This window comes from Octodon degus, unplaced genomic scaffold (genome assembly GCF_000260255.1).
Source record: "Octodon degus isolate 3935 unplaced genomic scaffold, OctDeg1.0 scaffold00017, whole genome shotgun sequence".
NCBI classification, from domain to species: Eukaryota; Metazoa; Chordata; class Mammalia; order Rodentia; family Octodontidae; genus Octodon; species Octodon degus.
Window position 1 is genome coordinate 16363147 of NW_004524593.1, and position 14474 is coordinate 16377620.

General features: G+C 50.1%; 1 protein-coding gene across 1 annotated transcript in view; it reads left to right on the top strand.

The window, feature by feature from the left end:
• The window catches only part of Cenpf (centromere protein F), a 44058-nt gene that overhangs the window by 26550 nt on the left and 3034 nt on the right, over nt 1-14474 (top strand). Inside the window, exons 10-15 of the mRNA XM_012513726.2 lie at nt 47-3411; nt 4577-7363; nt 8483-8635; nt 9028-9187; nt 10390-10863; nt 12632-12810. Of these exons, the coding sequence (XP_012369180.1) occupies nt 47-3411; nt 4577-7363; nt 8483-8635; nt 9028-9187; nt 10390-10863; nt 12632-12810 (7118 nt within the window). The remainder of the gene's footprint in view (nt 1-46; nt 3412-4576; nt 7364-8482; nt 8636-9027; nt 9188-10389; nt 10864-12631; nt 12811-14474) is intronic.

Below are 14474 nucleotides of genomic sequence, written 5' to 3' on the forward strand. Positions count from 1 at the left end.
TATTTATTAAAGGCATTGACAGATTTTCTTGGTCTTTTTTAAATAGCTAAGAACACCTCTCAGGAAACCATATTAAGAGAGCTTCAAGAAAAAATAAACCAGCAAGAAAACTCCTTGACTTTAGAGAAACTGAAACTCACCTTGGCTGATCTGGAAAAGCAGCGAGATTGTTCCCAAGATCTTTTGAAGAAGAGGGAACATCACATCGAGCAACTGAACGAGAAGTTAAGTAAGGTAGAGAAAGAGTCCCAAGCTTTACTGAGTGCCTTGGAGTCCACAAAGAAAGAATATGAGGCATTGAATGAGGAGAAGACTCAGTTTTCCCATTGGAAAAGTGAGAGCGAGAAACTTCTCCATCAGATGGAATCGGACAAGGAAAGCTTGCAGAATAAAGTCAATCACTTAGAAACATGCCTCAAGACGCAACAGATAAAAAGCCAGGAGTATAATGAGAGGGTCAGGACCCTGGAGATGGAAAGGGACAACCTCAGTGTGGAGATGAGGAACCTGCGCAACATGGTTGACAGCAAGACGAGGGAGGTCGAGACGCAGAGGCAGGCCTGTGGAGAGCTGCAGCAGCAGGCCGAACTCTCGGAGCAGAAGCACAAGAAGGAAGTGGAGAATCTGAGCCTCAAGACCTCTCAGCTTACGGAGCAGGTTGGAGACCTGGAGCGGAAGCTGCAGGCGCTGTCCAGTGAGCTCGTGGACAAGGGCCAGCACTACCAAGACTTGCAGGCTGAGTGTGAGAACCTCAGAGACCTGCTGAAATCCAGAGACGCTTCTCTGCCACACAAGGGCCCGCAGTGCGGCAGTCCGGCTTTTGAGCAGCAGTCTGCACTGAATCCCTCCTTTGGAAGTGCAGTGGGAGAACAAGGAACAAGAACAAGTGTGTTAGAAAGGAGCCAGTGTCTTTTAGACGTAGACCCAAGTCCAGAAAGTTCAGCCGTCCTACAAAATAGAGTTGTCTTGCTCCAGTTTTCCTTAGAGTCTCAGAAGCAGATGAACTCCGAGCTGCAGAAGCAGTGTGAAGAGCTGGTGCACATCAAAGGGGACATAGAAGAAAATCTCATTAAAGCAGAGCAGATGCATGAAAGCTTCGTGGCCGAGACAAGTCAGCGCATTTGCAAGTTACAGGAGGACACTTCCATTCACCAAAACGTCGTTGCAGAGACTTTGGTTACCCTTGAGCACAAGGAAAAAGAGTTGGAACTCTGGAAGGCAAGATTAGAAGCTGAGCAAGCAGAGATCCACGAATTGAAAAGGAGCAACCAGCTCCTCGAGGCCTCTCTAAAGGAGCAACAGCTTTTGTCTGAAACCCTGAGTTCGGAGAAAAAGGAGATGAGTTCCATTATTTCTCTAAGTAAAAAAGAAATGGAAGAGCTTGCCAGAGAGAACGGGACTCTCAAAGAGACGAATGAAATCTTAAACCAAGAGAAAAAGAGCTTACTCCAAAAAAATGTGGAATTTTCAAACTGTATAGAGGAGCGGGAGCAGAGCATTTCACAGCTGTCTGATCAATACAAGCAAGAAAGGCTTATTTTACTACAGAGGTGTGAGGAGACCGGAAGTGCATTTGAGGATCTCAGTGAGAAATACCAAGCAGCCCAGGAAAAGGCCTTGAGGTTAGAATGTTTGCTACACGAATGCACCGGTACTTGTGAAAGTAGGAAAAATGAACTGGAGCAGCTAAAGGAAACATTTGCAAGACAGCAGCAGGAGGTCGTAGGGAAATTAGCTTTGGCGGAAGAACAGAAAGAGAAGCTCCTACTAGAGTTTGGGGTAGCGCGGCAAGCTCTGGAATCTGAGATTAGGGACCTCCACAGCAGTTCCAAGAGTGAGGCTGATGGCTTAAAGCAAGAAATCATGACTTTAAAGGAAGAACAAAATAAGATGCAAAAGGAAGTTAATGACCTGTTACAAGAGAATGAACAACTGAAGTTAAAGACTGGACGTGAGGGTCAGCAGGTCGAGTTGGAACCAGTTAGAGACTCTGTGAAAGAAAGAGACGTTGAGATAAATATGTGTACTGTCCAGCTTCAGATGGATCTTGGAGCCGGAGACATCGCCCCAAACCACCACAGTGCACAGCTGGTCCAACTAGAAGCCTTGGTGAGAAATATGGAATTAAAACTTCAGGAAAGCGAGAAGGAGAAAGACCGCCTGAAGCAGGAGTTACAGACACGTAGAGGAGCCTTAGGAGCTGGAGATGTGCAAGAGTGTTTGTCACAGGAAATGAGGGACCTTACGGGCTGCGAAGTGGACGCAGAAGGGAAGCACAGCTCAGCGCTTTGGGAGCTGTCCCCAAGGCAGGACGACAGTACACACGTGCAGTGTTCCCTCCAGGCGGCCTTGAGCAAGCTGGGCGAGCTGGAGAAGGTGTGTGAGTCACTGCAGGTGGAGAAGCTGCAGCTGGTGTCGGAGCTGAACAGCTCCAGGTCAGAGTGTGTCACTGCGGCTACTAGAATAGCAGGAGAGGTAGAGAAGCTTGTGAGTGAAATGAGAATGCTGAAGGATGAAAACGGCCTTCCCCAAAGCGAGTCTGGGGGAGAAATGCTGGCCAGCGAATTTGCTGGGCAGCAAAGTGAGCAGGCACCTGTGTCCTTGAATGCTCTGGATGATAGCAGTTCTTATGAGCAGTTGTCCTTGTCCGGCAAAGAGGTTCAAGCGCACTTTGCCGAGCTACAGGAGAAATTCTCCTCCTTACGAGGGGAGCACAAGATACTACACGATCAGCACTGTCTGATGAACGCCAAGATGTTGGAGCTACAGTCCTACGTTGACGGGCTGAAGGCTGAAAATTCAGCCTTGTCAGTCAATCTCAGAAGCCTGCAGGGCGACTTGGCAAAGGAGATGCAGCCGGAGGGAGCTGTTCTGTCACAGTCCTTCTCTTGTGTGTCCGGCAGCCCGAGTGTGGCGAGTTTAGGAGAGGCCTCTTTTTATCAAGATGTTTTAGAACAGACTGGAGACACGTCTCTTTTGAATAATTTAGGGGACAGTGTTTTAGCAAACTCCAGCCTGGAGGAGGTGCCTCTGTCCACAAAAGCAGCCCCAGCCACCCCGAAGAAGAGTGTTGAAGAACTCGAGACCCTCTGCCAGGGGTACTTGCAGTCGCTCAAGAATCTGGAGGAGAAAATGGAGAGCCAAGCGGTGATGAAAGATAAGGAAATTCAAGAGCTGGAGCAGCTGTTAAGCTGTGAAAGGACAGAGCTGGACCGCCTTAGGAAGCAGTACTTGTCCCAGAACGAGGAGTGGCAGCAGAAGCTCACGAGCGTGACTCTGGAGATGGAGTCGAGGCTGGCGGCAGAGAAGCAGCAGACGGAGCACCTGTCGCTTGAGCTGGAGGTGGCAAGGCTGCAGCTGCAGGGCCTGGAGCTGAGCTCTCGGTCGCTGCTTGGAGCTGACCTAGAAGAGGTGAGGACCCGGGTTGGTGTGCTGCTTGTCAGTCTGGGTGGCCAGCTGTCCCTTCGTAGATGTTTGTTGCATTGTCGTCAACCTAAAATCTTAGCTAGAATGTTTTTAGGGTTCAAGGAGATAAATACAGATTTTTTTTCAAAACCAACCAGAACTGTAGAAACACAAGGGGACTCTGAGAAATACATCTTTGTAGTGATTAGATTTAAACACTGCTATATGGAACATTCCTTAATTCTGGAGCACAGGCCATCACAGTGTCCACAGGTCTTTATACAGTGCGTGGGCTTGCACTGTGGGTTGATGAGATACACTTGGAAATTAAGGTTTTCAGAGTGGTAGTGTGACAGATTTTTAACCTCAGGCCCCTTTCAGACATTTTTGATGTTAAAGCTTTAGCGTCACAGAACTAAATAGTCACTAAGTGACTTTACATGTTACTTAATTTTCCCTAACAATCGGCTGTGGTGCAGATGCGTTCCTCACTACCAGTCACTTAAACAGGCATTTCTTTCTTTCTCGAATGTGTTCTTGTAGCATCACTTTCAGCTCTGTCCTTCCAATTGGCCCACTCTTGATAACGGCTTGCAGTGTCCGCGTTGCACTGTCTGCCTCTGTGAGGTGGGGAAGGCAGTCGGGGTGGGGAGAGGAGCGGCCACAGTGGCAGCTCCCATTGTTCAGGTGAGAGGGAAACGTGAAGCCTGCGTGCAGGTGTCCAGGGCTGTGCCGAGTAGGCGCTGGGCAGACGGGTGAAGCCCTGGGGCTGGGTGTCTGCTCATGAACCTTCATGCCCTTCTCTTATGAAGAATATCATAGATACTGAGGACGACAGCTGGATGTTTCACACAGAATTTGTTAGTCCTGTATTTGATAATCAAAAAGACCTCTAATATTTAAAGTGCGTAGGCCATTCCTAGCAAGGAGGAAAAGGTGAAATTTCAATGTGTTAAAATTTAGTTGCGCCAAGAATGAGGGGGATGATTCTTCCTGATGTATACCTTGTCCAGGGCTTTAACACAGGCAGGGCTTACCTAGTGTTGCCCTGTGCTGAGTCACAGCTGGGACTGAGAGAAGGAAGGCAGTTGTGGGGAGGATGTGCAGTAATAAATTAGGCCCTTAGTTCTTGAAAAATAACATTCATTCCTGTTCTATGTTGTGATTGCAGGCTATTCAGGACCAAAATGATAGCTGTGACTTCAAAGAACCAGAAGTTACTGAAAAAACACCAAAACAAGACAATTACCAGATTTGTGAAGGGGTCGTGCAGCAGGACCTCAGGGTAGAGACTGGGGACACCACCAAGACCCCACTGGTCACACCAGGAGCTGGGGAAACGCCCCCAGAAACCAGCGAGGAGATAGTAGCCAGAGACGACAGCCAGGGCTGTGCTGAGCGCTCTCCGGAGGTGTCCTTGAGCGGCCCTCACGCTTTCGCTCCCGTGGAGTTGGTGGAGACCCAGCTCTCCATCCAGCATCTCCAGCTGCAGGTCCAAGAGACAGCGAGTGAGAACTTGAGATTACGTCACGCCATAGAAGATCAGGAAAGAAAAGTTGAAAGTTTGCTAAATGAAAGAAAAGACTTAGACTCAAAACTTGATTTTCAGGAACTACAACTAAAGACTAAGATAGAACTGTGCTCACATTTGGAAAAAATAGTTGAGGAACTCCAGAAAGAAAAACATGACTTGCGTGAAAAGCTGGACTCCTTCTCGCATACCAGCCAGGAATTCTGCTTGTCAGTAGAAACTTCTCAAGCCCCTAGTTCTAATTTAGAAATGGGCACTGATGAGTCCTCACAGGAAGTTCCTGAGGAGAATGTGGCGCAGGTTGGTGACAGCTGGAAGGAGCAGTTTCTCCAGGTGGAAAATGAGCTCAACAGGGTCAAGGCTGAGAACGCTAGAATGGAACATCGGACTGCCGCCCTGGAAGCCAACCTAGAGGTGGCTCACACCGAGAAGCTGTGTTTGGAAAAAGATAATGAAAATAATAAGAAAGTTATGGCCCGCCTTGAAGAAGAACTCTCTGTCGCCACAAGAGAGAGAAACCGGCTTCACGGGGACTTGGACACAGTGACCAAAGAAAATGACACGCTGGCGCAGTTGGCTGAGGCCATGCAGGACAAAGTCCAGGCGCTGGAGGCTGAGGTCAGGGACAAAGCAGCTGTCCTTCAGACGCTGTCCTCGCAGGTGAGTGAGCTGTCAGCAGACAAAGGTGACCTGCAGGAACAGCTGCAGAGGTTGGAAGGGGACCGCCAGGCACTGTCCTCCGCAGCACGGGACCTTGAAAGCCAACTCAGACAACTGGAGGAGGAGAAGGCATCGCTGAGCAACGAGGCCGAAAGCCTGCAGGTCAAACTAAGTGAGTCGGAACAGGAAAGGCTGACTGAGTCCAGGGCGCTGGAGGTGGTGCGGTTGGAGAGAGACGAGTTTGCTGCACGGCTGGGCTCCACCCAGGAGGAGGTATGTCAGCTGCGGAAGGGCATGGAGAAGCTGCGCGTGCGCATTGAGGCCGATGAGCAGAAGCAGCGGGACGTGCTGGAGAAGCTGAGGGGGAGCCTGCGCGAGAGCGATGAGCTGCGGGACAAGGTGGAGGGTCTCCAGCGGGAGCTGCAGGTGTCCGAGGAGAACCAAGAGCTGGTGATCCTGGATGCCGAGAGTGCCAAAGCCGAGGTGGAGACCCTGAGAATGCAGGTGGAGGAGATGAGTGAAAGCCTGAGAGGGTCCCAAGCAGACCTCGCCACAGTCAGGTCGGAAAAGGGCGATCTGACCCAGCAGCTGCAGGAGACACGGGGCCAGGTGTCAGAATTGGAGGCGCAGCTCTCTTCCCTTAGAAGCCTGGTAGAGGAAAAGGAACGAGCGAGAGTACAGTTGCAGGAGGACTCTGAAAGCGCGGTAGAGGCGATCCAGGCAGAACTGAGAGGGCTGCGGGAGGAGGTGGCAGCCTTGGGTGAGGACCAAGGTGACCTGGAGGAGGCCACGGAACTGAACCTGGGTGCCCCGGGGGATGAAGTGCCTCGGCTACGGGACAGCATCGGGAGGCTCAGGACCCGCGTGGGAGCAGATCGCAAGAGGCAGCTCCGTGTCCTGGAACAGCTGAAGGAAAGCCAGGGCGACGTGGATTTGCTGAGAGGTCGGGTTGAGAGTCTGGAAAAGGAGCTGGAGCTGACCCGGAGAAACCAAGAGCAGGCGGCTCGTGAGGCTGAGAAGTCTGGAGCCGAGGTGGAGACCCTGAGAGAAGAAATCCAAGGGCTGGCCGGAACCCTGAGGGACTTGGAAGCTGATCTTGTTAATACAAAGTCGGAAAAAGAAAATCTGACCAAAGGACTGCAAGGGGAGCAAGCACGTGTGGCAGAGTTAGAAACAGTAAACTCTTCCTTGGAAAACCTGTTGCAAGAAAAGGAGCGCCAGAAAGTCCAGCTACAAGAGGAGTCTGAGATGGCAGTGGATGCGCTTCAGGCACAGTTAAAATCACTGAATGAGAAAATGACAGCCTTGCACGAGGACCAGGAGGCCTGCAGGACCAAGGAGCAGAGTCTGAGCAGTCGGGTGGAGTCTCTTGAACTGGAGAAGGCTCAGTTGCTCCGGGACCTGGAGGAAGCCAAACTTAATTACATTGTTTTGCAATCTTCAGTGAATGGCCTCCTGCAGGAAGCAGAAGATGGCAAGCAGAAGCTAGAGCAGAAGGAGGAGGAGCTCAGTCGGCTGAAGGGTCAGCTTCAAGACCAGGAGCAGCTCACCTCCAAACTGTCCCAGGCGGAGGGGGAGCGGCAGCTCTGGCAGAAGCAGAAAGCGGACCTGGGAACTTTGGCAGGGGAATTGGAGCAGAAGGTCCAAGAACTGCAGTCCAAGAACGCCACCTTGCAGGAGGCTTTCGAAGCGTTGCAGAAGTCTGGCAAGGAGCTAGAGAGTGAGCTCACGTTGACAAAAATGGAGAAAATGTCCTTGGTTGAAAAAGTAAGTGGCCTTTTACCTATTTACATTTAAGTATGTAGTCCTGCATGTGGAGGGGAGTGCTTTGTGAATTAACGTTTTTCCAAAAAGGACGGCCCGGTTTGACCCAACTCTGGAAGGTTAGGCTTGTGCCACTGTTGCATCTCTGGTAGTGGGGAGGGCTCTGGCACACTCACAGGGGGTGTTTTCCAGAGTTGGGTCAGGTTTTTACTGTGATACTTCCAGATAGGGGAAGCGTGGTGCCCTGAATGGCTCCTAACTCTTCCAGCTCCCCTATTGTAAGGTGGCCTTCCTGGACCCAGTTGGGAACCACTGTTAGTGACTATAATGACACCTCTCAGGACCATCGGTCGGGATTCCCTGCCTCCCTCCTTCTCAGCTTCTAGAGAAATTAAAAGATGCTGATGCCGTGTGACAAGCGGCACGCGTGGTTCCTGGGGTGTGTCTAGGGGCCTCGCGCCTGCAGCCCCTTCTTTAATGCTGTGTCTTTCTATACTCAGTGCTTCTGTTTGTTGATGCCTGCAGGGCAGATCTGCCACCTAGAGGTTTGCTCAGTCCCAAGTGTTCGCTGGCTGATCTGGGAACATGTTTCCTTTTTATTAAATCTTTACTGAACCAGTAATAAAAACACGAATATCCAGAAAGTACAATTCACCCTAACTCTGCAATTTCCAAGAATTTCAGGTTTTTGTACACCTTCCAAGAAATGGCAGTGAACAGAGAGGCGAGGAGATAAACCTTACAGGTGACTTCAACTCTTAGGGGCAAATGTGAGCAACAGAACCTTCTGTGGGTTGCACTAAGGGTGGCCCTGCTCCAGGGCTTGAGACCCAGGAACTCAGAAACGCTTAAAGCACTGCCTCATTAATTGTTCTCTAGGGTTCAATTTAAATTAGTACCGTTTTGAGGGAGTTTATGACTTAGTGATATTACCTGTCCTTGTTATTGATTATTCTTATTGCTGTCCTTCCTTCAGTCTTTGTTGAGGTTTTGAGAATGCTGGTCAAGGGTGGGTTTGCCACAGTCTGTTTCATTACTGGAGGCCAAGTCAGTGCCAGGAAAGGTGGGATCGGAGTGGGTCGTGTGAGCGCCGCAGATCTGCTAATGGATTTGAAATTACAGGTGAGCACCATGACTGCAAAGGAGGCTGAGCTACAGGGAGAGATGCAAGCTATGGTGCAGAAAGCAACAGAGCTGAAAGAGGAACTGAGTGGAGAGAAACGCAGGCTCACTGAAGAATTAGACACGCTCTTGGCAGAAGCAAAGAGCAGCAGGGTGAGTGTCCCCGTCACAGACTCATTGTGGTGTGCGCCCCTGGGTAGCTTTTGTAAGACCTGAGAGGGACGCACTGTTTTCAGCTCTGGAACTGAAATAGCCCCAGGCTTGTGTCGTGCTCAGACTTGCAGTGCTTGCTGCCGTTTAATGCTGTCATGGGCCTGCAAGCCATGGGGTGTGATCTTGGGGCCACGACAGATGCTTGTGATGCTAAGGACGGGTGGCAGTGCCATGGGTGTGCCCGGGAGACACGGGAAGCTGGCTGTGGTGGCCAGGGTCTGCATCTTGAGGTGCGAAATTTACAATATGTGGTTCTTACTTTCATAGTTGCTTTTCCTTCTGCCTTATAAAAGGAGATTCAGGGTTTGAAGTGGAATGACTTGGTTTTATAGGCAGACCACCTGAAATACGTAGATCAGCTGAAGAAGGAAAATGAACGTGCTCATGGGAAAATAAAGTTGTTGCTCAAGTCCTGCAAGCAGCTAGAGGAGGAGAAGAAACTGTTGCAGAAAGAGCTGTCTCAGCTGGAAGCGGCCCAGAAGCAAAAACCAGGTTGGTGTTGGCAGCGGTCGCGCCCTCTGCCTCAGACTGCCTTCCGGGTGTGCGAGCACGCTTGGGTGTGCGTTCAGGGAAACTGCTTTTAGAGTCTGCTGTGAGTCTGTTTTCAGCAACTATTCATTTCTCAGTGTATGAATGTGAGGCTTGGGGTCGTTGTATGATTTTTGAAGTTGAGTTGCTTTATCTTCTTCAGAACTTGCCAAAAAAACATCTGTGTTACCTTTTTTTCTTCGGTTTGTTTTGAGATACAGTCTTACTATGTAGCCCATGCTGGCCTTAAGCTCGCAGCAGCCCTCCTGCCTCAGCCTCCTGAGTGCTACACGCCTGGCAGGTGCGACCTTTTGCCTGTGAGCCTATAGGAAGAGTTTTTCACAGTCGTGTCCATTGAAGTCTTTTCGTGAAAGGCAGATTGGCATCTGAGTTGACATCGCTAACTTGGGAGTAGCTGGTTCTGACCAGTCCTGGCCTTGCCTCAGGGGTCACCTAAGGAAGGAGCGGGGAAGTAAATTTTGGGGTCTGTAAGAAACTAAGCAAACTAACAGACACCTTTCCTTGTCACTGTCCCTCTTACACTCCCAGAGGGACACGCTCCCCTGGCAGGTGACAGCATGAGTGGCTGCCCTGTGGCATAGCTCAGTAAGGCAGCTCTGTCTGCTTGGGGAGTACTTGGAGTAGATTGGGGTTTCCAGTGGATTTTAAACCACTTGTGGCAGAACATAGCAAAATCTTTATATTGCACCCCCCAATCTCCTGTCCACTAGGACTCCAGTGCCTCCAGGGGCTTGAGGGCCCTCGTGGACCTCCCTTGTCCCTGGACCTCTGTCCTGTCCCACAGCCATACAGCAGATTTCACGGTCTTCCTAATTTACGTTTTTCATTCACTTATTGTAGAAAGAATGGATGGGAGAAAAGAAGCTACAAGGACTTAACCCATTTTATGTTGTAGAACTACTTCCTAAAGGAAGTTGAACAGGTTGATCGAGAAAGGATGTAGCTAGCGATATGGGTGGATTTTATTTAGTATTCCAGTAAGAGTATGCAGTCTGCTGGAATCTGTACCTGGATACGATGCATCCTTAAGCGAGAGTCTTTTGAACTGTAAGAACCCAAATACCTACTTGTCCCTAACCCCTCTGCAAAATGCAGAGGGCAGAGCAGACCAGATTGCACGTGATGCGTCACTCTCTTTGGGACAGGTGCTGCTGTGGGTGCCAGTGTGGATGAGCTAATGACTGAAATCAGAGAGCTGAAGGAAACTCTTGAAGACAAAGCCAAGGAGGCCGATGAGTACCTGGATAAGTACTGCTCCCTGCTCATCAGCCACGAGAAGTTAGAGAAAGCGAAGGAGATGTTAGAGACACAGCTCGCTGGCCTGAGTTCGCAGCAGCAGAAGCGTGGGCTGAGCGGGTCTCCTCTGCCAGGCTCAGCCACACCAGGGCCATCTCCGGGCCCCTCAGGCGGTGAAAGGAAGTCGTCATCTGGCCAAAGTAAAGGTTCGGGCAAGCGACAGAGGGCCAGCGGGATTTGGGACAGTGCAGGAGGGCTGACACCTTCTACTCCCGAGACCTTTCCTAAAAGAAGTCGGAAAGCGGTCTCAGGTGGTGGCCTCCTTCTTGCTGGGGATGAAGATGAGTTTGAGCCAGAAGGACTTCCCGAAGTTGTAAAGAAAGGTATGCAAAGTTTAAAACCAGGACCCCAGGCTGGGGAGCAGCTTGGTGGTAGGGCGTGTCCCCAGTGTGGTGGGGGAGGCCCCTGGGTTTTATCCCCAGCTCCTCAGAACAAAGCAAAAATCTCTGAAAACCATGTGTTTTTAAAAATTTTATATAATAGTTCACATATAAAAAAAACAGGGGCTCTGGGGAGATAGTAGAATAAGTGCTTGTCTGGTAAGCGCAGGGTCCTGAGTTCAATCCTCAGTACTGCAAAAAAACAAACCAACAAACAAAAAAACAAACCAGGAATGCTGATTTTTTAGAGTTTGGAGTTATTTGCAACAATTCCAACTGACCTTTAGTAATCATAGCTCATGAAAAATTGGTTAGGATTAATTCCTCATGACCCACTACAGAAGAGTTGGGGCCAGGGATGATGCTCAGAAACCCGTTTAGAATTTGATGATTCTTCTGGACTCCTTGGAGCTCTTTCCTCCCTTGTCTGTTACCCAGAGAGCAGGTAATGCTCCCCGTGTGGCTGGTGCCACTGAACACTTTTTTTTCTTTCATTTTTTTTGTATTTAGTACAGGGTCTCCCTCTGCAGCTCGGACTTGTAGTGATTCTCCTATTTCCAGCCTCCCCAGGGCTGGGATTACAGGCGTGCCCCACAGTGCCTAGACTCAGTCACTGGCTCAGCGTGCCCCGGGGCCATGGCCGGTGTGGCATGGGGGACCCCCTACTGTTGACCCTGTGCTTGCCGAAGCAGGTACTTAGTCCGCTGAGCTATCTTGCCGGCCCTTACACTTTTTTTTTTTTAACTCTGGTCACCCACGTGCAGCCAAGTGATGCAGGTTCAGCCACAAAACCGCCTGTTACGGGTGGTGCTGCTCGACCAGAAAGTGTTCTGAAATTGAGAGGAAGAGGTTAGAAATTTTCACAGCAGTCGATATGGTGCTAACATCTGAGCACGCAGGGGCTTTTTCCTTGAGCTCAGTCTCTTTTTATTAATCGAGCATAGGATCGCTCTGCAGAATGGAAATGCCCCTCATATGGCCAAAACTTGTCCTTTGCTATGTAGATTGTTGGAAAAACACAGTTGTGAAAAACCGTCATGAAAAGTTAGCTGTCTCTTTCCAATGGGTGATTTTTCTTTGTAAAGGCTTAAAAATAGCCACCGTGTTGGTTAGCGCTGAGCACCTCTGGGGAGTGCGATGCGCCGTCCCTGACTGTCCCTGGGGTCAGTGACCTTTTCTCCATGTGGTCACTGTCAGCCCTTTCTCTGGAAGAAGCTGACACAGGCCGAGTGCGGTTGGTTGCTCTCGGGGCCAGGCCGCCACCGCCTCAAACTGCCTGAAGAAGAGTCCATTGTTCTGCCTTTCTTCCCTCTGCCTAGCGGCTGGCTTTTTGGAATTGTCTTTTCCACGTTGCCCTCTTTTTTCTTTTCCCCTCCAATCTAAATTTTACCATAAACTCTGCTGTTCTTTAGATTTTAGAATAATGCGAGCCAGGTCATCTGTATAGCAGAAGCAGAAAACAAATGTTCTTGGTACATAGTGCCACCTTTGCCCTTTCCCACGTGGATCTTTGTTTCTAAAAAGAGAAAATGTGGTAGTAATTCACTCGAGCTGGTGACCTCAGGGAAGGTGAAGTGTACTGCCTGGCCCTGGCGCAGAAAGAAAGTATTTGTGGAGCTACTTTGTGTTAAGATTCTGCCTAGTGCTCTGACTTGGCCACCGCTTCCGGGATTGGACCTGCAGCCTTGACAGCCGGCGTCTTTGCCCATAGGCTTTGCTGACATCCCGACCGGAAAGACCAGCCCCTATGTCCTGCGGAGGACCACCCTGGCCACCAGGACCAGCCCCCGCCTCGCCGCGCAGAAGTCAGCCCTGTGCCTGCAGAGTGTGGGCAAGGAAAACCTGGCAGAGTCCCCCAAATCAACAGCTGGTGGCAGCAGATCGCAAAAGGTAAGCCCCAGCGAGCGCTGGGCGCATGTTGGTGACCCAGGATGTTGCAGCGGTGTCCGGGCTCTGGCCCCCGCCGTGTCCCCACTCAGCAGCCTGCCAAACCCAACCTTCCCGAGGTGGTGTAGGTGGGTCGGGGGAGCAGTGTTCTGGGGTTTCCCGCCCTGACAGCCCCCTCCCAGCTGTGACAGTCGAGGGAGTTTTCTAGCGGACTGGCAGTAGTTGAAGGATAATTTCCCTTGTGTCCATGCGCATTGTTTTTCAAACTTCCTATTCTCACCCACCCCGTTACTGAGTCTTCATGATGTTCATAAAAAGTACTTTTTTGATAGATAGCTAAAGAAAGGGCCGTGTTTCTAGATTCCTCTATTCAGATTTCTGAGGATAGGGCATGAGCTTTGAGGCCTCTGTGTACTTTATAGAGAGCCCAGAAAATGCCGTGCAATGACCCTTCTTCTGAATACCGTCAGCCAGATCAGCGGCTGCCCTTCATGTACGCAGCAGTCGGAAGAAGCCAGGTCTGAGGTCCTGGGAAAGGTGTCATTTCCTAGAGGGGTGACTCGGAGCCGTCCTCAGCCCGAGTGTCCTTGCCTGTTGTCTGCTACACATGTGTTTTATGTAACTCTCCCATTTTATTCTCTTGTGTATTAAACTCTCTCAGAAAGTGGTTTTCTTACTCACTTTTCCTATTATTGGGACAAATAGCTGAAACCCACGACTTAAGGGAGGAGAGGTTGATTTTGGCTTACATTTGGGGCACAGCCTGCTGGCACAGGGCCTGGCAGAGGAGAGCAGCTCGTAGCATGGGGACCAGAGGCAGTGAGTGAGGGGAGGGCCGGGCAGGGACCTGATCCCTTCCTTCCGGGTCACTTGTACTGTGCCCCACCTCTTCTAACCAGACTGGCTCGTGACAGCACATTGTCTCTACCATGCCCAAAGTGCGGTTCCAGAATCCCTTCCTATGAGCCCAGGAGGGCTTTTTAGATTTAAACTGCAGTCAGGATTGTTGGAAGTAGGTGAAGAAAGTGAAACTCCTGAAGACGACCCAGGGCTGAAGCCTCCTTGTTCTCACCTTCACAGCCTTGCAGTGCCACTGTGGCAATTTCTCAAATTGGGGACCACAGGAATGTTGTTGGAAATGCCTAGGCTAGCTTCAAGGACCTTTAAAAATGTGATGTTACTTTGCCCACATGTCAGAGTTTTAAACCATCTGATAACCTGGAACTAGCAAAGAAAAAAAAAAAAGCTTTGGAAAGTCTGGTAACTATGTTAATATAATAGCTCTTAGGTGAGCAAACTCACTCCACATTAGAGTTTTGGGTGCCACGGTGCGAAGGCGTTGGTGATTAGTTGCATCAGAACAAATACACTTGCATATTAGTTTGCTTTTGTTGATGTGTAACAGTTGTATACAGGTTGTACCCACTAGTGCATTGGCCAGTAATCAGTGTTACACGGAAATCAGTTCAGGGATGAGAAAAGTCTTAAGATTTTCTTTCAGCCTTTGAGATGGGGCCTCCTCTGCTTGTGTTAGGGTGTTCCATTTGGTGTACATTTTTCTCCGCTTCTCTCAAATATTCATTCTTTGTCTCTCTCCACCTACTTCCCCTTTGGGTCTGGCTTTTGGCTCCTGCCAGCTGTAGAGTACTGAAGAATGCAGCGGCATG